This window comes from Hemiscyllium ocellatum, chromosome 24, assembly GCF_020745735.1.
Source record: "Hemiscyllium ocellatum isolate sHemOce1 chromosome 24, sHemOce1.pat.X.cur, whole genome shotgun sequence".
In the NCBI taxonomy this organism is placed as follows: domain Eukaryota; kingdom Metazoa; phylum Chordata; class Chondrichthyes; order Orectolobiformes; family Hemiscylliidae; genus Hemiscyllium; species Hemiscyllium ocellatum.
In genome coordinates this window covers 30,737,707-30,759,015 of record NC_083424.1, presented here as the reverse complement: position 1 = coordinate 30,759,015, position 21,309 = coordinate 30,737,707, and the positions used below count along the sequence as shown (strand labels likewise).

At 40.9% G+C, this 21,309-nt stretch overlaps 1 protein-coding gene and 1 long non-coding RNA gene across 3 annotated transcripts in view; both read left to right on the top strand.

Moving 5' to 3' along the window:
* LOC132827140 (uncharacterized) overlaps window positions 1-20,953 on the top strand; it is an 82,353-nt gene extending 61,400 nt beyond the window's left edge. The window contains exon 3 of one of the 2 annotated variants that reach the window (XR_009645977.1): window positions 20,894-20,953. This is a non-coding gene — a long non-coding RNA (uncharacterized LOC132827140). Of the gene's footprint in view, window positions 1-4,437; window positions 4,581-20,893 lie in introns of those variants that run through there. The other variant, XR_009645978.1, reaches the window with a different exon arrangement.
* LOC132827139 (frizzled-10-like) lies at window positions 6,271-8,868 on the top strand. Its single transcript, XM_060843663.1, has one exon. It carries the CDS (start codon window positions 6,402-6,404, stop codon window positions 8,037-8,039), a length of 1,638 nt encoding a protein of 545 aa, XP_060699646.1. The 5' UTR covers window positions 6,271-6,401; the 3' UTR covers window positions 8,040-8,868.
* Window positions 20,954-21,309: the final 356 nt, after the last annotated feature.

Here is a 21,309-nt window from a genome sequence, read left to right as displayed (position 1 = left end):
TGAAACCTACAAATCATTGACTGGATCCACAGTTGACTATGAAGAACTAAGTTTTCTTTTTAATTGTAGAATCTATTGACAGTGTCTAAACAGTAAACTATACCTTTATTTGCTCCCAATCTTAGCATAAATCACTTTGTTCTGTTATTGAAGAGAGAATCAAAATCTTTAAAATGAACATCCTAGCATTATCTGTTTCCATTCTAGTTTCCCAAGACCTTGATGAAATGTTTTCACTTCTTACACTATGTAATTCCTAACCACCTGGAAAATTTGTTGCTAAATCAATTTGCTGTTTTTATTGTCCTCACACTCTCACCAGTTGTCTCCTTTTCGTCTGTGATTTTGATCTTCATCATAACTCACCAAACCCATCTAAATTCTTCTCCAAGGACTTCAAATCAACTCAACCCATTCATCACAGTAACTGCTTCAACCCCGATGTTATCACATGCAGTCTCAAGAGTTCACTTAAAGTATATTTTCATCTCTCTTTCCAAATCCACCCAATACTCCTGTCAGCTCTGCTTGCTAAATGAATGATGTTAAATGAAGCCAACATTGTGGAATTGTTTCCTGTTCTGGCTGAGGTGATTATGGGGCTTGTTTCTTCTGCTTGCCTCAATGTTATAGCATGACACTACTGAGCTGTGATTAACAACTCTTATTCAATGAGGACAATACTAAGAAAAAATGATATCCCTTAGCAATGCTGACAGTCACCTTTAGTTTATGTACAGTTAGTTGTAACCCTTTCACTCTTGGAGGGCAACATTAATAAATAATTCTAAATAGTTCTGCTCATGGTCTATGCATAAAGACATCCCCATAAAGAGTAAAAGATCTCCAGTTTGACTCTTCAGCCCACAGTAAATGAGTTCATTTTAGGAAGGACAACAGTTGCAGTTGCTGCAATTGGTTTCAGTGACCCTGGGCTGCGGAAGTGAACAAGTTATTTAGGATTTACATTACTGGTGTTATCTAGTCTATCCACCTGCTAGAATTTTGTATGTGTGGACATTAGAGTAGAACAGGATGAGGCATGGTTCAAATGTATTATATATCAGAATAGCTTAGGGAATAATTACTTCATGATCCAGTCTCATATATAAAGAATCTGCACAAGTGTTCAATTCCAGAAAAGCAGTGATTCTTTGTGGGTTTGTGTTCCAGTAAGAGCTAAGACCTCCTAGATAAAAAAAGATACAAGCTATTCTGAAAATTTCATAAAGATAGACTTTTGCACACTCCCTCAAAAGCACTAAGTTTATTCAATCAGTGGAGGAGGCAAGAAAGGGGCATCTTCAAACTCCAATCTGCACTGACTTAAATGACATCAGCACAAAGTTTGACAAACAATCGTATAGTTAGGAATGGGGTGGGTTCCAAAGCCATGGAAATCTTCACATCCTACTGAACAGTTTCTCTTCAACAGTATAATGTTGTGATTTGTTACCCATTTATTGCAGCCTACAGCGAGATGCATGACCTCATTATAGTGGCAAAGGGCTAGTAAACTCCCTCAGCCAAATAATTAGATTTGAAGCTGCATTCCTTTGATTTCTGTGGAGGGATTTATATAGTGTAAATATAAATTCAGTGTGCAGTACTTGGCTCCAAGCATTACATGTAACCAATTAAGTGTCATGCACATTGGTTTGTTAATACTATACTAAGCGCTCATATTAAAACAGAATAATAACAAATATCTGAAACTGATTACAAACATGATTCCAATTAATTGGGACTTAGATCACATCTGAACGGGAAAACTACCCCCATAACTCATTGAATGAGAAAACAGACTTACCATCCCTAGAAGCTACAATTTCCATGGGTTGTAATAAGACAACAATAACGACTAATATGAACTTCTCTTATGAATTTAGTATGCTGATTTTATCTAATTTGGGGTCCATTTTCTTCCGGCCAGCAACTTTGTGCAGATCCCAGCAGCTACTGTGCACCATGTTATTGAAATGTGATGATGTACTTACAGAATTATACATTGCTGTCCTGTCACTGCATAATTATATTTTAACCCTCAACAGGTTTGGTGATGAACAAATGGTAATAGCACAAATGTGAATTGTGCATTCTCTTCTACATACCTTTTTAGTTTTACACATTTTTAAACTTTATCTCAAGATTGTCAAGGAACACACTTGCATAAGTTTGTTGACATTACAGCTTGATTTGTTTACTGCACATGCTCCAATATTCAGTGGTATCTTTTATTTTTTAATAAAACGAAGAACTGGGGATGCTGGAAATTGGAAACAAAAACAGAAAATGCTGGAGAAACTCTGACTGGGGTGGACAAAATTTAAAAACCTGGAGTTGTGCGATTTTTAACTGGAGAAACTCAGCAGGTCTGACAGCATCTGGGGAGAGAAGGCAGAATTAACGTTGGGAGTCCAGTGACCCTTCTTCAGAACTGAGGTGCTTTAGAATCACAGAGTCATAGAGATATACAGCATGGAAACAGACCCTTCGGTCCAACCCGTCCATGCCGACCAGATATCCCAACTCAATCTAGTCCCACCTGCCAGCACCCGGCCCATATCCCTCCAAACCCTTCCTATTCATATACCCATCCAAATGCCTCTTAAATGTTGCAATTGTACTAGCCTCCACCACATCCTCTGGCAGCTCATTCCATACACGTACCACCCTCTGTTGAAAAAGTTGCCCCTTAGGTCTCTTTTATATCTTTCCCCTCTCACCCTAAACCTATGTCCTCTAGTTCTAGACTCCCCAACCCCAGGGAAAAGACTTTGTCTATTTATCCTATCCATGCCCCTCATAATTTTGTAAACCTCTATAAAGTCACTCCTCAGCCTCCGACGCTCCAGGGAAAACAGCCCCAGCCTGTTCAGCCTCTCCCAATAGCTCAAATCCCCCAACCCTGGCAACATCCTTGTAAATCTTTTCTGAACCCTTTCAAGTTTTGTAGCTTTCGGATAGGTCTGCTCGACATTGTCATTTTAAAACATTCACGTGCATTTTCCTAGGCCATTCCCCCAATGGCGGCTTGGGATGGTGTGGTCCTACAGACGTGCAAGTTGTTGTTGTACCGGAATTTCCTTTCTGGGCGTCAGTAGGAAGTGCAGAGAAAAGTGCACCTTGATTCTAAATTGCGCTCAAATTTCCTGTGAACCTCATCAGACCAAGGCCGGATGTAAAATCGGTGCAAATCGCTGTCAACAGCGGTGTCCCAGGAAAATGCTAAGAGAAATGAGGCTTTGAACTCATCAGCCATCAGTGCAGTCCCAGTACGTTTAATAACCTAATATCGGGGGGGGGGGGGGGGGTGGGGGCGCTAAGTGTTTTAATGATACTCGTGCGTTGAAATTGCATTAATCCAACCAGAAAATGCAGGAGAGGATACTTATATTAAATGCTAAAGAAATGCACTGGAATGCAGCAGGAAATTACGATTTATTTTGCGCTGCGGCACCTGTACGTCTGATCAAAGAATGCCCCAAACAAGTGCACTTGGAGGATCCTCGAGTATGTAATATGAGGGTGGGATAGGGCAGGGGGGTGAATAGCGGGCTAACGAAGGTGGGCTAAATATGCGCATACTGTAAACATTTGCAATTCATTTGTGCCCATTTATTTTTACAAGGATGAGAATTTAGTTTGCACCCTGTATTTGCAAATATGAAGGAAATTGCAGGCCTTGGGAATTTATCAACCTATACTCTTGAGTTATTGTTTCCGTATATCTTTTTGTAATCCTGCAATTTACTGCGAGATTGATACACACACTTACAATACTTAGATGTTGACCCTTCAGTGCTTTCAGACAAAGAAGTTGACATTTGAATGCAGGGGATATTGAAAGGCTTAGAGATGTGGGGGGGGGGGGGGGGGGATGCGGGGGAAGTTGTGGGGGCAAAGTTACCTGGCAATTGTCAGAAGCAGTAAGAAAGTTGTGGAGCTTTTAGAACTTGCTCATTTCTTATTGTGACAGACTGGCAGGCGACAAGGAAAGTGCTGGGTTTCTCACTTTCTCTAGGAATTGTGGAATGAATTTAACCTAAAAGAGTGTGGCTGTGCCTAGGTTTCTTTTCTGCTCCCCCCCCCCCTCCCCCCCAGGAGTGTGGGAATAGAAGTGAGAAGCAGGAGCATTGAATGCAGCCTCCTGGGCCAGGAGCAGTGGGGAGCCGCTTAGATGCCACTGATCCGAAGCCAGTGAATGAAAAGGGGATTAAGAAATGTTCTTATTTGCAATTCACAGAGATGCACCCTGTTGAACCGTCCGTAATATTTCAAAACAGATTTTTTTTTGTTGGGGTGGGAGAGTCCTTCCATTGTGTCAGAACCCTGCTACTTTCCTCCTTTTTTTCTTAGTTGGTTACATTCCCTTTGTCTAAAACGGCAACAACTCCTTTCTGTGTGATGTGTTGCAACTTTGTAACATTTCCACAGGCTGGCTGCAGCATGTATCCAATCCAATTGTAACTTGTGGCTTGAGAGGAGCAGGGAGGCGGCTGTTTTCCCCCCGCCACGCCAACCGAACCTTTTGTTAACGAGGTGAGAGGGGTGACATTGGAAAATATCGAGGTTCGAAAAAAGAGCATTTCACAAACACACCTCGGCCGATCCTGGAACCTATCCGCGCGCGGAAACAAAAAAAAATGTTAAATAAAGCTGAAGCAAGTCCATCCGTTTTCTCATTATGATTCAAGATTTTTTTTCACAAAAATGATAAACACCATAGATTTTAATAAGATTCCCGTTCATTCAAAATCCCCCCCTTAGAAAAAGAAACAACTTTTTTTCTCTATCCACGGTTAAATATGTAAATAAAATGTCTAAAGTCATTCTTCAAAGAACACAAAAGAAGAAAAGACCAGCGACCGACAGCCATAAAATTCCTGCAATTCTCCGTAACACCAGTCGCCGGGGGTCCGTCTCTGTCGGAGCGATCCAGCGGGGATCCTACTATTTGCATAAAGGCAGAGGTTTCAAATCCCGACCCAAAAAAAATATCTTTTCAGCTTCAGGCATCAAAGAGCCTTTTCATTTATTAGCAACAGAATTATCTTAGTCAGTGGCTGATTTCCACCTCTCTCTCTCTCTCTGAGATGCTGCTGTGCTGTAGGCAGCCGATGGTTTTCCAGTTGAATTGACTGGCTTAGATAGGAAGCTGTTAAGAGAAAGATAAATACTCTGGGGAAATATGCAGCTTTGCAAATGTAACAATGCCTGAATAAACATACTTCTTTTTAAAGAAACACAATAATAAAAGGCTACAGTCAGCAACTTTTTTCCTAACAGCGAAATTCTAGGATATTGACCAGGACTGGGGTCCTTGGTGAATACTTTTAATAGCGAAATATCAATTTAGATCCAAGCTGCTAAGTTTGCAAACGGATCTTGACGTTTTATTCCTTTGTATTTATGGAGCTGCGGTGGGGGAGCGAGGTCGCTGCTTGCGGCATTTCAAACTTTCTGAAAGTTAAATATCAGGTCATCAGGAGTTTGTGCGTTTTGCAAAGGCTCTGGTCTCGAACGCTGTAACCGCCTGTAAGTTCACGCTGTCTGTTTGAACGACCCATCTCCGGGTGAGAGGAACGCACTTTCACGCAAGGAAGCTATAAAATCACTGAGTGGTCATGGGGTGGGTGAAAGAATATCTGCTTCTGCATTTCCCTCAACCAAAGTGGCGGAAATCCAGTCAGTATCAGATGAATGGCAGGCGCCCGAGTTGTTGTTTGGCCAATCTTTTGATGATCAACACCGCCCCCACCCCGTCCTTTCTCTCTCTCTCTTTGCTGCTCTTTTTTTTCGCCCGAGTCTCAGAGACGGTCCGCCCCCTCTTAGCTCACTTCACAGTTGCCAGTCAGAGAGCTGCCTCTGTAAGTGAGAGAGAGAGAGAGAGTGTGTGTGTTTACTTCCTTTCTACCTGTGTCCCACCAGCGCACGGGAAGCAGCCCTTTTGAAGTGAAAGCGAGAGGACACACTTGCGGATCGTTGGGACTGTTTTGCCTTTTGCTGGGGAGGGGGACGCCGAAACAGCCATCCCTCCTGAACCCCCCCCCCCCACCGGATTTTCCAGTTTTGTGTCGTTGGAACCTTCTGTTCGGAGACCTCGCCTTACTGTCCAGGGTTTTCATCACTGAAGTCAAGCACTGGGACAAGTTTGAATGGGAGAAAAAGTTTAAGCAGAGAGACGATTGGAGCGGCTGGTTGTACTAATTGCTTTGGAAGGGGGGTGGGTGGGGGGTGAAGGGGTGGGGGGGAAGAGGTTGGAGATGGGACGGCTGGTCAGAGTGAGTTGCCTGTACACCCTGACCTGGTGGGGGTCGATCCTGGGCAACCTGGCGATCAGTTCGATCGAATCGGAGCGCTCTGAGAGAGAGGGCAGATGCCAGGCTATTGACATCCCCATGTGCCGGGACATCGGCTACAACATGACCCGCATGCCCAACCTGATGGGACATGAGGACCAGCGCGAAGCGGCCATCAAACTGCACGAGTTCGCGCCCCTGGTCGAGTACGGCTGCCACACTCACCTCAAGTTCTTCCTGTGCTCCCTGTACGCGCCAATGTGCACCGAGGAGGTCTCCATGCCCATCCCCGCCTGCCGGGTCATGTGCGAGCAAGCCCGCCTCAAGTGCTCGCCCATCATGGAGCAGTTCAGCTTCCGCTGGCCTGACTCCCTGAACTGCAACCAGCTGCCCAACAAGAACGACCCCAACTACCTGTGCATGGAGGCGCCCAGGAACGGCTCCGAGGACGCCCCCCGCGGCTCCAGCGTCCTGCCGCCCGTCTACCGGCCCCACCTCCGGGGAGGAGGCAGCAGCCCCCAGGAGCTCTTCCCCTTCTCCCACGAGAGTCCCTCCAAGGCGGCCTGCGAGAACTACGACAAGTTCCACCGGGTGGAGAAGAGCGCGTCGTGCGCCCCTCTCTGTTCTCCCTCTGTGGACGTTTACTGGGCCGCTCAGGACAAGAGGTTCGCCTTCGTCTGGATCGCCGTCTGGTCGCTGGTCTGCTTCTTCTCCAGCGCCTTCACCGTCCTCACCTTCCTGATCGACCCCCAGCGCTTCAAGTACCCGGAGAGGCCCATCATCTTCCTGTCCATGTGTTACTGTGTCTACTCTGTGGGCTACATCATCCGCCTGTTCGCTGGAGGGGACAGCATTGCCTGTGACAGGGACAGTGGCCACCTCTATGTCATCCAGGAGGGCTTGGAGAGCACCGGCTGTACCATCGTCTTCCTGGTCCTCTACTATTTTGGCATGGCCAGTTCCCTCTGGTGGGTTATCCTCACACTGACATGGTTCCTGGCTGCCGGCAAGAAATGGGGCCATGAGGCCATCGAAGCCAACAGCAGCTATTTCCACCTGGCCGCCTGGGCTATCCCCGCCATCAAAACCATCATCATCCTGGTGATGAGGCGTGTGGCCGGAGATGAGCTGACCGGCATCTGTTATGTGGGCAGCATGGACGTCAACGCATTGACTGGCTTTGTGCTCATCCCGCTGGCTTGTTACCTGATCATTGGCACCTCGTTCATTTTGTCTGGCTTCGTGGCGCTGTTCCACATCAGGAGGGTCATGAAGACAGGTGGTGAGAACACGGATAAACTGGAAAAACTGATGGTGAGGATAGGTGTTTTCTCGGTGTTGTACACTGTCCCCGCCACCTGTGTCATCGCCTGTTATTTCTATGAGCGCCTCAACATGGACTATTGGAAGCTGTTAGCAACGCGGGAGAAATGCAAAGGGGGCAACAATTCGAAACCTCTGGACTGCACCATGAGCAGCTCCATCCCGGCGGTGGAGATTTTTATGGTCAAGATATTCATGCTTTTGGTGGTGGGGATCACCAGCGGCATGTGGATTTGGAGTTCCAAGACCCTGCAGTCTTGGCAGAACATTTGCAGCAGGAGATTCCGAAGAAGGGTCCGCAGGAAACCTGCCAGCGTTATTACCAGCAGTAGTGGGGTTTCCTATGGAAAAGCTCAACCTCCTTTGAAAGCACATGGGAAATATGAACCCGCACTCCCACCAACTTGTGTTTGAAATGAGTATTGCCCCGAACATGAGTTTTTCCCTCTCCTTTCCCTTTCTTAGTTTGTGTGTAGGGTTGGTCCAGGAGGCGAATGACCCAAAACAGGGAATCTGAACACAACTTGCCTACAGTGACAATGTTAAGGAGAAATAGATTCCATTGCTGGCAGCACTGCTAACTTGGGCTGGATGCAGAGGTTCAAATAAAGGTTAAACTATTGGAGGAACCTGTGACATCTAAAACGTTTGGAGCTCATAATCATCAGAGATGTGTGTGCTCCCACAGCATGTGTTCTGCTGTAATTCTGGATTGACTTAACAGTTCAATCATCATATTTTGTCCAGCTCAGCAACTATTTACCTTTTAAAATGAAGCCTTCAGGGATAAGTAGGGTCTCTTCAAAAGATTCAGTATCTTGTGGATAAGCAATATTCTGCTGAAGATGGGCAGTTTTAACAATGTGCAATAGTTTCTTTTTCTCTCTCTTTTCAACAATCAGCTGCAGATAAAAGGCTCACAAAGAATCTTCTTCTGACAAAAGAACTTAGAGGTATGGGCGACAGAAGTTCTTTAATGACACATTTTGCTTTCTGATGGAAATCAGGCCAGTGTCAGACAAGTTGAACTGATTTGTAAATGGGCGATTCAAAGAGACCCACGAAGCTTATCGACTCGTCTTATTGTAAAGCTAATTCTAGCCATGAATAGATCAACAAGCACTAGATAAAACAAAGAGTTTGTGTGGACAGGGAGCCCCTGTGATCTTGTAGCTCTTCACTTGCTTTGTGAAGCACATTGGGACATTTGTATATATTTGTAAAATATAATTGTTGTCAAGTTTGCCTATTTTATAAAATAAAATGTTTCTTTAGTTTGGCAAGAAATCTGCTGAATATGTGACAATTCTTAAAAAGCAATCCGTTTCATGGCAGACTGTCTAGAAAGGCAGTGCCTGGGGTTAAAATGCAAAGCTACTGCCTGCTAAACTTGATTTATTGCTGCTACGTGAAGGCAGAATATTAAAGAAAAGGGCAGGTCAGACCTGTTGTGAACAGAATTTGCGTGACGTTAGTTAATTAAAGTTGTAAGTAATTGGAGCTGCTGTGATGTTCCATTTTATATTGACTATAACATAATGGCATACTTTAAAATATTTAAAAAGGGATAGTGTTTTCCTAAATGCCATAGTCAGCCCAGCTGTAAAGTTAATTAATCTATGCTGATTTGTATGACCACTCCTAACGGGTTGCTTAGAGCAAAATACAGTAATGCAGCAACTGAGATTCTGCCACTTCAAAAACAAACATTTATCACAGTGAAGAACAGCCTCAACAAAGTACCCTTTATATATTGTTAGAAATATAGAACACCAGATACAATCACCTTTTTAAAAAGAAATTCCCTAACAATGACATTTTGTGAAGAAATAAACTTTCGCTTTAAAATGCAATCAGTTTGAGAGGACTGAAGATTGTCATATCCACTGGGAGGGTTTACTGTGTTTAACTGCAGTGTTTGGTTGGTTGAGTGCCTCACACAATGACACAGTAACAAAACTCACATGCATTATTTTAATTGGATTTGCAACAAGGGAACGGTGAATGGTCAGCAAGAAACATCTTGATTTAATCTGCAGGAAACACAAACCTCTGTGAAGTCCTTGTAATTAAAGAGCTGACATGTCATATAATTCAAAAACGGTTTAAAACACCAGAGTTACAGAATGTTAGGAAGAATCAGTGGCAACTCTTTGCTCCTTTAGTCTCAGACTTGTCACTTGATGGAGGATAGTCAAAAAATGGAAACCCAGGTGGAATGGAATGTGAGGAAACTGTGACATTGCCAGATTTTCCATGAAACAGGAGACTATATGAGGTTATAGATAACAGGCTGAGGGTGAGGGCGAATGACAGCCTTATCTCTCACCAAATTCCTACCAACTTCCTGAAAGGACTGCCTTTATATTCCCAGCCTATGTAAATATATACATTGAACTTGTCAAGGTAGTTGGAGTGAATGAAAGAGACTGTTGTCTGAGTTTGTTTTGGGTCTTTTTTTGCCCTCTAGTTTAGGGAAGGGATTGTTTTGCAGAAAGAAGTTTGGAATTGACAAGGTAACTAGAACCCGTAAACAAAAGGATTGGGCCAATATCCCAACCAGGCCACAAAGAAAGTGTCACTTTTCAGCGGCAGTATTGAGTGTGGATTATTTCCATCATTGCTGGGAGTGTTTGTATTTCTCCAACCCCAGTGGAATGTGCAGTCTATTAATTATCATTCAATGATAACAAATTATGTACAGAGTTTTAATGAGGCGAAAATCTGTTCCACGTTGCGTGCTGTAAACAGCCAGCCCTTTTGGAGGCCAGTGATTGTGATTAGACAGTATTTCTGCTTCCTTTGATCAGACCTGACAGGTTCAGTAGATCTCCACAGCCTTGTGGCCTGAAGGCTCACAGCAACACCTGTTTGGAAATCCAGATCAGCCAGAAGCCAGCTGCCTCCCTCCCGGCACTGCCAGATCCTGTCTGGAAGAAAAAATCTTCTTGGTACAACTTTCAGCAGGTCCTCATTACCTCGACGAGCAGTGTGTTTCTTGTTTGAGGTTTGGTGATTTTACCATCCCATTTTACCTTACAGCAAGAGCCCAATTTTGAAACCAGAATTGTTTGCTCAATTCAAATTAACTTTAAACATCTTGCGACTGAAAAGCAAGAGTCAATTTTAACAGAATTAAATTAATCCATCAGAAAGTTACAGCTTTTGCAAGCGTATTCCAAATAAGTTCAACCTTAAAGGACAGCTATATACGCAAAATAAATAGCTATTTCTTTTGCTTGTATATAAATGATCAGCATTTGAAAGAAATTCAAATAAAGAAGATCATTGCATATGACTTTAATGCAATTGAAATATTAACAATCTTTGCCCTTCCCCTTCAAAGTTTGTTGCTACAGTTCCCCCTCAGATGGAGACCATAACCTTTCAAGAATAGCAGACAACTGCAGGTTTCTTTTGCTAATCTTGTGAGGTACATTGTTTTGTGACAACTTCTGATGATCTTTGCACGGCTGATTATTAAATAATTGGTTTTTATGTTTTTTGTAAAAGCAAGTTGCAAATTGCAGTTCCAAAGCTTGGATCAAAAATTGGATGTATATCCACTTGAACTTGGGTTTTTTCTGTTCTTTCAATTTTATTGATACCTTTAAAGTTAAAAAAAATGTTACAGCTGTGATTATGAAATTAAGTTTTAAAAATGGAGTCTCTGAACAAACCAAGTTCGCGTCAGTATGTACACTTCAACCTAGTCATACTGTTAAGTGTAATTTTATAAATAGAATATTATTTGTGACTGCTTCAAGAGACTTCTGGGGAGAAATTGAAAATTTTTTCATAGAAGATTAAATGTCATTAAAATAGAGTAAGTATGAAAAGAAAATCCAATTTTCAATTTGTTCAAGGATGCAAAGTAGAGTTTTGATGTTTCTTCAGAGCAGATCAAATTAAACTTTTTCGTTTGAGCTGAGGTGTAGACAGTGAATGTTTATTGCCCATCCCTGAATGTCCTAAGTACATAGCAGTTGTTTAGGCCCTTTCAAAAAGACTCATTTAACTGCATTAAATGAGACTAAGTCACCCAGGCTGTATAAAATAGAAGAAAAGATTTCCTTCCCTGAAGGACATTTGTAAATCAGTTGAACTCTAGTTGTCAGGCTTTTCTACTGCATAGACAGAAATAATTCTACTGAGCAAATTCAGTTTTACAGATTGCACTATAACCTCTAGTTGTTACTCCAGTACTATAGCCAGGATGCCCAGAACAGTATTGCAGGCTATAAAAACATTCTTGATTGTGTTTTTAGTTTCTATGTGTTCTTTTATGTAGTGTTTTTGAATGCTCCCAACTCTACATGTGAATGTGACTAATGCAATAGTACGATACCCTGAGTAGACATTATGTCAGCTAATTAGACATTGATCATGTGAAGACTAAGTAGTGGGTATCAGCAGATAATTTGGTTTTGATGGTCCTTGTTATTAGTGAAGCCCAATATTCCTTTAGGTCCACATGTCCAACAGGGATAATGTAGAATGTAAGCCATATGAGGTTATAGATTTCTCACCTTATCACTACAGTATTTTCAAAGATTTAAAATATTGATGCTATTTTACTTTTGTATTGTGCAACAACAAATCTTTTGCCTCTTCTCTGGTTAGTCATTTGTCCTGATCAAACTGGTGCTTACAAATCTTGTGCCCTTTCAATATTTTTCCAGAAGCTTTATTTTGAAATGTAAAACAAATGTATTTTCCAACATTGAAACATAGGCAATGATATTCTTAATACAATGGATTCAGGATTGCTACACAGTAAAGTTAATGTAAGACTTTTCCAACTTTCTTTAAGTTTGTTGTAATACTAAATAGTTTTTGCTGTGTTTTTACCTACATCAGGTTATAGTTAGTGTTACTGGAATTGAGCAATGAAATGTGTTTGCAATTGCTGTTTATAACCTGTGAATGGTAGGTTAACAAATGTATTTAATGCAGAAGCTAGTGTCAGGTCAGTGTTAGCCAGCAAGACCAAACCAAGTAGCAAACAGAAGATTTGCTAAGAATACTGATCACATCACTCTAATGATCGCTATTCAGTGGAAAAACGCATCTTGCATTAAACTGCTTGAAAACATGGGGAGAAACAAAACTGGAGAGAACAAGCATTTACTGTATATAGCAATTCTCATGGCTTTGGAAAGCTCCTAAGTGTTTTACAGGTGAGAAGTTGTTTTAAAAAATACTCACTGTTGAAATGTAAGGAAAGCAACAGAAATTTGCACATAGTAGGGTTCCATAACTACTAGATAATGACTAGATAATCTGTTTTAGTTGTTGTTGTTCACATGACAGGAGAAATAGTTATAATTTGATGTTGACGTTAGCAATCCATTTAAAGGCCTCAGCTGGCACAGTTAAATGGCAGTGATGCCATAAGGAATGGATCTTTCAGGTCTGATTTGGATAGTCATATTCACAGTTTTAGCAGTTCCTCTCACCACATCTTCCCAGGCACATCCTTGAATTGTGAGGGCTATCCAGACATTCTGCAGAAGGTGAGTTTGTCACTCAGGCTAGTTACCAGCTAACAGCTGGTGATGTTTGCAGCTGTCCAAGAAGTGTGTCATTGTGATGTTTGTAGAGGGCGAAATGTGTTCCAAAAGGAGGTGACGGTGTTTCAGAGGACATATGACTGACGCAGTTCTTTTACTCAGAAACTAGTAGGGGTGTGGAACGCACTGCCTGCAACAGTAGTAGACTCGCCAATTTTAACGGCATTTAAATGGTCATTGGTAGACATATGAACGAGAATGGAATAGTGTAGGTTGGATGGGCTTCAGATTGTTTTCACAGGTTGGTGCAACATCAAGGGCCAAAGGGTCTGTACTGCGCTGTGATGTTCTAGACAGGTGCATTGATTTCCTTCTTGAGGTCAGTGAGAGTGTTTTGTTTGCTGTCAGCCAGTGATGTTCTTTGAGAGAGATATTTGCCCAACAAACATCAAAGGTTCAGATGGACTACTGCAGGAAGCCACTCAAACTGTGTTGGGCCTGTTTCCCCACAAATAATCTTCACGACTTCCTGGAGCTGGATATTGACTATTTGTGTGTAGCAATTCCTCAGTGAGGTTGAGCAGTAGTATTCTATGTTGGATAGACCAGGGCAAGTAAAGTGAAGAGGCTCTGCTCCCATAGCTGATACCCACCAGTTTACATTTGAGGTTCATTCATATTTTGATCTTATTTCCACTTTTCCGGAGTCATTGCCAGTGTGGTTTTGGTGGTATTTTAGTTTTGGATCAGTGGGTCAATGGTTGACCACCAAAACAGGAATAAGTTACCCTGTTGGAAAGCTGAAATACAGTCTTGGCAGTGTTTTTTTTCCCCTAAGTCTGCATTTTATAAAATGGGTTTCCATGATGTTTTAATGCTGTTGGTTGAGAGATAAAGATGGAGATAAGGTGACAGGAACAACTGTCCTTTTCCCTTTCAGAATATTGGCATGTAATCTGGTGAATTTATGCAGCGCTTGCCAATTGTGCTGCATTGGAGTGGTCAAATATTTAAGACTCTGGAGTGGAAATTGAATTGACAATAGTGCAGAAGTATTAAAATATATCGCTGGTTATTATATTTTATAATAATAAATTTAGCATGTTAAAAAATATTCCATATGGCACTGAGTCACAAAAGAGAATGTTGGGTTTAATGATCAAGGTTTCAGTCAAAGGGATATGTTTTTTAAAAAGTGTTTTGAAAGAGGAAAGAGAAAAGGAGGGTTTAGGGCAGAATTTACAAGCTTAGGTCTAAGGCAACTGACAGTACGGTCACCAGTTGTGTCCATGAAGATGCTTAAGAGCCCAGATTTAAAAGAACTTGACTATTGCTAAAGATACATTTTGTCAAAGCTTTCTATCTTGCACTCATCAGGACAATTCACAATAAATACCAAAGCAAACGATAAATAGCATTTATACTGTATCAGAGGATCTGCTTTTTGATTAGCATGTCAAATCTGATTGGTTGAGTTGTCATGGAAAATCATGGCAATTAACTATCAGTCATTGTTTGCCTTGGAGAATGTACCAGTCAATAATCAGAATCCACTTGCAAAACTACTAATCAGAGTCAACCACTAGCTGTATAAATGTTGTTTTCTTCTTCTGCTGTTTTTGCAAATTGTCCTAAGAAGTGTAAGATGAAATACTTCAACAAAATGTGTCTTTTTTTCAGCAATACTCAAATTTGTATCCAAAAATGATTACGTACAGCATGGCGAAATGTGGGATTGTGAAGATTATAATCATACAATATATGTCTTCCGCTTCAATGATTTTAGGAGCAGTCATGTGGAGTTGAAGCCACAGTCAGATCAGTTATGATCTTATTGAATAGTACAATGGTGTCAAAGGGTGGAATGGCCATCTCCTGTTTATAAATTAGATGTTTATAGATTTATTGTTCATTCACTAAAGAAAAAGAATATTGAAAAACAAGTTAAGAGTAGCATTCACCAGCGAGCTAAAGGTCAGAATAATTCACTCTCTGATTTCGGTTGACCTACTGAGTTTACTTTGAAACAGTATAATATAATTCAAATCAATTAAGTTTCAGTTACCATCAGTTTTCAATTATCTTAAATGTCCTGACTAGTCATAAAGTATTTAATTTTCTGCTTTACAAAAGTAAATATTTAAAAGAGACATTGTCCCTTGTTACAACTGTCAAGACTGTATCACTATTTAAACTGGCACAGAGAGGACTAATTGTTTTAACTGTTAGTGGAGATTATTTGACAGCATTTTTACATGCAGTTAAAGTAGTGTATAATAGATACATGTCTTTGTATATGCAGATGGCCTCATTATACTTGCATGAATCTGAATCATCAATGTGTTTTCAAGGCTGGTGCAAGGATATTGATAGAGACAAATCTTACTCTATAACTACTCTTAAAAATCATGTCTTGTGTATAAAATATATTGGCCCACAGTGGAGTTAGATGTTCTCAATGACATTCCTTAAATCAGAACCTGTACTTAGAGGGAAAGCACTCCATTCCAAAATGCAGAGTCAGCCTTGATTGCATGAAGTATGATGAACTTTATCTGTATTACAAGTGCAGTTCTGAGCTGTTTCTAAAGCTGTTTTTAAGGCTTGGTTCACTCACTGAGGGAATGATTTTTCAGCAGATATTAGTTTATTGTGAGCCCGCACATTGGTCTTTATTTATTTTACCTCAGCACTCCTTCAGGAATGTTTCACAAAAATGCCTTTATGGTGCTATGATAGCGAAATGTTGTTTACATGATTATGAACATTAAAGTATGTTCTGTAGGCACAATAGCCTCCAGCACAAGCATTGCAATTTTCTACTTTGCCATCTTTTTAGTATATTGTTTGGCATTGATAGGCATAAGAGCTTCACAAACTTGACCTTAACAACTGCTGTTAACACAGAAATGTTTGGATAGCTGTGCCTATAAAAAGTCATCATTTTGTTTTCTGTAAATATGCATTCTAGTTAACTTCACATTAAATCCCCTCAGTCTTGGGTGAGAATATTATTTAAGTAAAAATTTTTCACGTTTCTGAAAATAGTGATTTCTTGCTGAGAATCAATTACATCCTTCAGTATTTCCCTCTGAGTGCTGATCGTGAACATTGTTAGGTTAATTCACTCATGGGAAATTGTGAGTCAAGTCAAATTCTATCTTCATCCCATGTCCACATGCACACACAGTCACACTTCCAGTTAGGATTGCTGAAAAACAGTCAGCAGGGAATTCCAACTAATTTTCCCTAGAAATCCTAGAATTCCTCCAATATGGGAGCAGGCCATTCAGCTCAACAAGTCCACACCAACTCTCTGAAGAAGATCTCAACCAGACCTACCCCTCCCCGCATTTCCCATGTCTAATTCACCTAACCTGCACATCTCTGGACACTATGGGCAACTTAGCATGGCCAAGCCACCTAACCTGCACATCTTTGAACTGTGGGAGAAAATCAGAGGAAATGCACACAGAAATGAGAATGTACAAACTCCACAGAGACAGTAACTTGAGGCTGGAATTGAACCCAGGTCCTGGTACTGTGAGTTGGAAGTGCCAATCACTATGTCACTGAGACACCTCAGCTCTGGTCACTGACAGTAACAGTAATGTTGCTCAGAGGAGACTCGAAGTTGAGGCTTTTCTTCGTGCAGTGGGCGGCACGGTGGCACAGTGGTTAGCACTGCTGCCTCACAGCGCCTGAGACCCGGGTTCAATTCCCGACTCAGGCGACTGACTGTGTGGAGTTTGCACGTTCTCCCCGTGTCTGCGTGGGTTTCCTCCGGGTGCTCTGGTTTCCTCCCACAGTCCAAAGATGTGCGGGTCAGGTGAATTGGCCATGCTAAATTGCCCCTAGTGTTAGGTAAGGGGTAAATGTAAGGGTGGGTTTCGCTTCGGCGGGTCGGTGTGGACTTGTTGGGCCGAAGGGCCTGTTTCCACACTGTAAGTCTAATCTAATCACTCAGCACCCTCTTCTCACGTTGTATAAAATGGTGTCTCTTTTGCTCAAATCTTGCTTCTTACATCCTAGTTCTGATGAGTGCAAGAAGAAAAGTTTCAATGTATAGTCTCCTTTTAGCAAGGCTTAAATTCTAGCAAGCATTTAACTATAATGTCTGTAACTAACAGTTTTACATTAACTCACACCAATTGACATGTCTCAGCTAATAAAACTGTAAACTTACTGGGTTATCAGTAATTTTAGGGAAGCATGAAGCATTGTCATTGGCAATGATTTACTGATTTACTGATTTAGCATGTAATGAGGCTGCAATTATCCATTACACTGCTGTTGTCCTGGAAATCAGGTTTTGGTAAGCTTATGCTGCTTTTGTAATGAGTACAGATAACCTGGTCACAATACCTACAAGAGAGGATAAACACTGACATAAAATGTAGAATCATTGGAATTATACCACAGATGGATTCCATTCAGCCCATCATGCTTTCATCATTTTTAGCACTCTCTATTCAAAATTTCTGTCCTTTGCTTACTCGACTGTTTTAAAGTGTATTTGTTTGCTTGACTTCAGATGACCCCAAGCCTGAGTACCCTCTTACAAATCGTAAAAACTCTAATAGGAACAGGAATTTCAGCCTTTCGGAGCTGCTCCGCTTACTCACACAGACCGTGGCTGATCTGATTATGGCTTCAATTCCAATCTCCTGCTTATTCCTATAACTCTAGACTTGCTTGTCAAATATCTGTCTAACACAGAATCCAATGAATTTTGGGAGACCAGAAGCAATGTATCTATTATCTCCACAAGCACTACATTTAAGACCTTGGGGTGTACATCATCGTGTCCTGGAATTTGTCAGTCCTTAGTTCCAGTTTTCCTGGTACTTTTCTCTCTTGTGGTAGTAATTGTTTCAAGTTCCTCCCTAACATTTTCTCCTTATTTTCTATTATTCTTGAGATGCTTTTAGGGTCTTCTATCTTGAAAACAGAAATAAAATGTCTCTTCAAAATATGCTAATTCCTTGTTTTCCATCATTATTTTTGTTATTGTATTTATTCATTCTTAGGATGCCGATGCCACTGGCTGGGCCAGTATTTATTACCCATCCTTAATAACCCTTGACAAAGTGAGCTGCCTTCTTTAACTGCTGCAGTCTGTATGGTGTAGAAAGACCCACAAGGCTGTTTGGGAGGAAGTTCTAGGATTTTAACCAAGTGACACTGAAGGAATAGTGATATATTTTCAAGTTAGGATGGTGAGTACTCAGAAAGGAAGTTGCTCCCATGTATTTGCTGCCCTTCATAGTATCACACAATATTACAGTACAGAAGGAGACCATTCGACCTTTTATGCCTGTATTTGCTCCCGAAAGAGATACCTAGCTAATCCCACTGATCAGCCCTATTGCTAAAGCCCTCTAACTCAATCATTTTCAAAGATATATCCAACTCTCTTGTGAAATCCTCATGAAATCCACTTCCACCCCTCTCCCAGGAAGCGTATCCCAAATCCTAACAACTGGCTGAGTAAAGACTTTTCTCCTCATCTCACTTGTAGCTCTCTGGCTGACAATCTTGAAATTGTGACCCTTAGTTACTAACATACCAACTAGTGGAAATAGAATATCCTTCTTTAACCTGTCAAATTTGTTCATAATTTTTAACCCTTCAATAAAGTCATTTGTTAATCTTCACTGCTCCACCTGGTTGTTCTAGGTGGTAGTGGTCATGGGTTTGGAAGGTACATCTAAGAAGTATTGGAGAATTGTTGTGGTGCAATTTGTTGATGTGGTACACATTACAGCTACTGTGCCTTGGTGATGGAGGATGTGACTGCCTGTGGATGTTGTGCCAAGCAAGAGGGCTGCTTTGTTCTGGATGTATATCAAATATTTTGAATGTTGGAGCGACAGCATCCAGGCAAGACTAGATGGTGAACAGGCTTTGAGGAGTCATGAGGTGAACTTCCTACTGCAGGCTTCCTAGTCTCCGACCTGCTCTTTATGGCCAGAGTTTTTATATGGCTAGTTCAGTTCACAAAACGCATCCTCTAAAGGGACAGATATTTACTTTAGCTAGTCTGTTCCTTTATGTAAAATATTAAAAGCTTTTATTGTCTTTTTAAAAATTTCTTGCTGGTTTATTCTCAGATTCCAAATTGGTTCTGTTTTTCTTTTTTCAGTCATAACGTTGCTGGTTTCTCAATTGTTCCCATCTTTTTGCAGCATTATAATCCTCTTCTGTCAATGTGGTACTGTCTCTAACTTCCTTATTTAACCATGGATGGTTTATTATTCTCATTGATTCTTTATTTCCTCATGGGACAACATCATTGACAATCTTTGCTGCCAGAGACTACACTAAAACTAAACTACTTAATGACCTGCAGTTACTTTCAGTCAATTGTTTATAGTTATATTTAGCAAATATTAAGTGAAGATTGGATTTCATTTAAGAAATAGAGGAATTCTTCAATTAGTAAAAGTGTTCCAAAAAGTTCTCTCCAGCATTTGACACTCAGACTTCCTATTAGCTTACTGAACACTCCAGAAGTCATTTACTATGATTCCATTATGTAATGTTGATTATATAACAAAGACGCATCAGTCTGCTAAATAATGTGTTTCTTTATCATGATTAATATTTTAAAAATATTAAGCAGTTATCATGAATCGTGTGCCACAGTTTAGTTGTCAGGGTCTTTTGGTTACATGTCTTCCACTTGACAGTTTTGAAGATTAATGAATTGAGAAGGTAGATTTTATGCAGATGGCAGCAATATGTAAAAGTTGACCATTGAAATTCAGGCATAAAATCCCTGCGACAGAATCTATAAATAGAGTACTGAGAGGAAAATGGGGAATTAGTATTGCAATGCAGTGTTTCTTATCTCTCTATTTTGCTAATTTTTGCCTAAGGTTTTGTATCTAGATAGTTTATAGCTAAGATGGCACTGTGAATGGTGACATTGTAAACTTTTCACTGTACTCCTGTATCCCTGTTCTTGAGTCCACATGACAATAAAACTAAATTCGATTTCTATTCGTAGCCCATGGCAAAGTTGTTGCTGCATTCCTCAAAGGGTCAAATACTAGCTTTTCCAGCATTGATGGTGGGCTATAGACTTGGCAAATTTATGTACAGTTGACTGAATTCTCATCCTGAAAATTGTTATTTAAGTTGACAGGCATCTTAAGGAGAAATAAAGTGATCATGCCAATGTTAAGAACAGCTTGTACCAATTGAGTTGATTTGATGTTGGATGTGCTGTGCATTCCATAATTTTATATCAGTTCCCTTTCTTAAATCAACAAACCCTGATCTCTAAATGTCTTTAAATGAAGACTTTGGCCCAAAGATGACAAATTAATCAAAACCCCCTCTCCCCCTCATGATCTTTGCAAGCCTGATACATCATTGATTGTTCAAAATGAGCATTACGTTTTTTTTTCCAGCATACCCATCCAATTCTTGCTGACTTTCAAATTCCATCTAATCCAGGTCTGTCAAAGTTCATCTTTTGCGGGGCAAAACAATTCAGAATCTTGTACAGAAAAGATGCGGTTACATGTTCTGCTCCTCACTGTGCCTGCTGTGAAAGGTGACATGCACACTTCACTCTAAACCTTTATCACTTCCTTCAGTTAGTGGTGATACTTGGGCTTCACTGTGTAATGTTACTGCTGTGTGTTGGATCTCATTGTACCTGCAGCATTGAAAATGCCTCCTGTTACCTCAATCTTTGTGACTGTTGTCATTGGTTTGTAAATTTGGGGTGTAATTGTACTCTAGAATGAAGCAAATGAAGAAAGAAGTCGATGTTTGATCTAAATTGCTCTCCTGGAACAGACAGACACCAGGATCAAATGGTTCTCATCAGGTACTTTGATTGACACCCTCCCCACCCCTCAAAAAACCACATTACTTATCTGAAAGAAAACTTAACTCCAAATATGCAAATGCAGTTTTATGAAGTTTTGACTTTCATGACAAATAAGTTTCCAACAGTCTGTGGAGACAACTAAATGTACTGTGGAGCTATAAATCAGAAACAAAAACAAATGTGTTCTGAGGAAGGGCCACTGGACCTGAAATATTAACTCTGATTTCTCTCCACAGATGCTGCCAGACCTGTTGAGCTTTTCCAGCAACTTCTGTTTGTAAGTCTTTAAGAGGCAAGTCAGGTTCAAGAATATTTGCTGCATAAT

What these genes read in the sequence shown, in the direction of transcription:
- LOC132827139 (XM_060843663.1), top strand. Translation starts at nt 6,402, where the DNA reads ATGTGCCGGGACATCGGCTACAACATGACCCGCATGCCCAACCTGATG.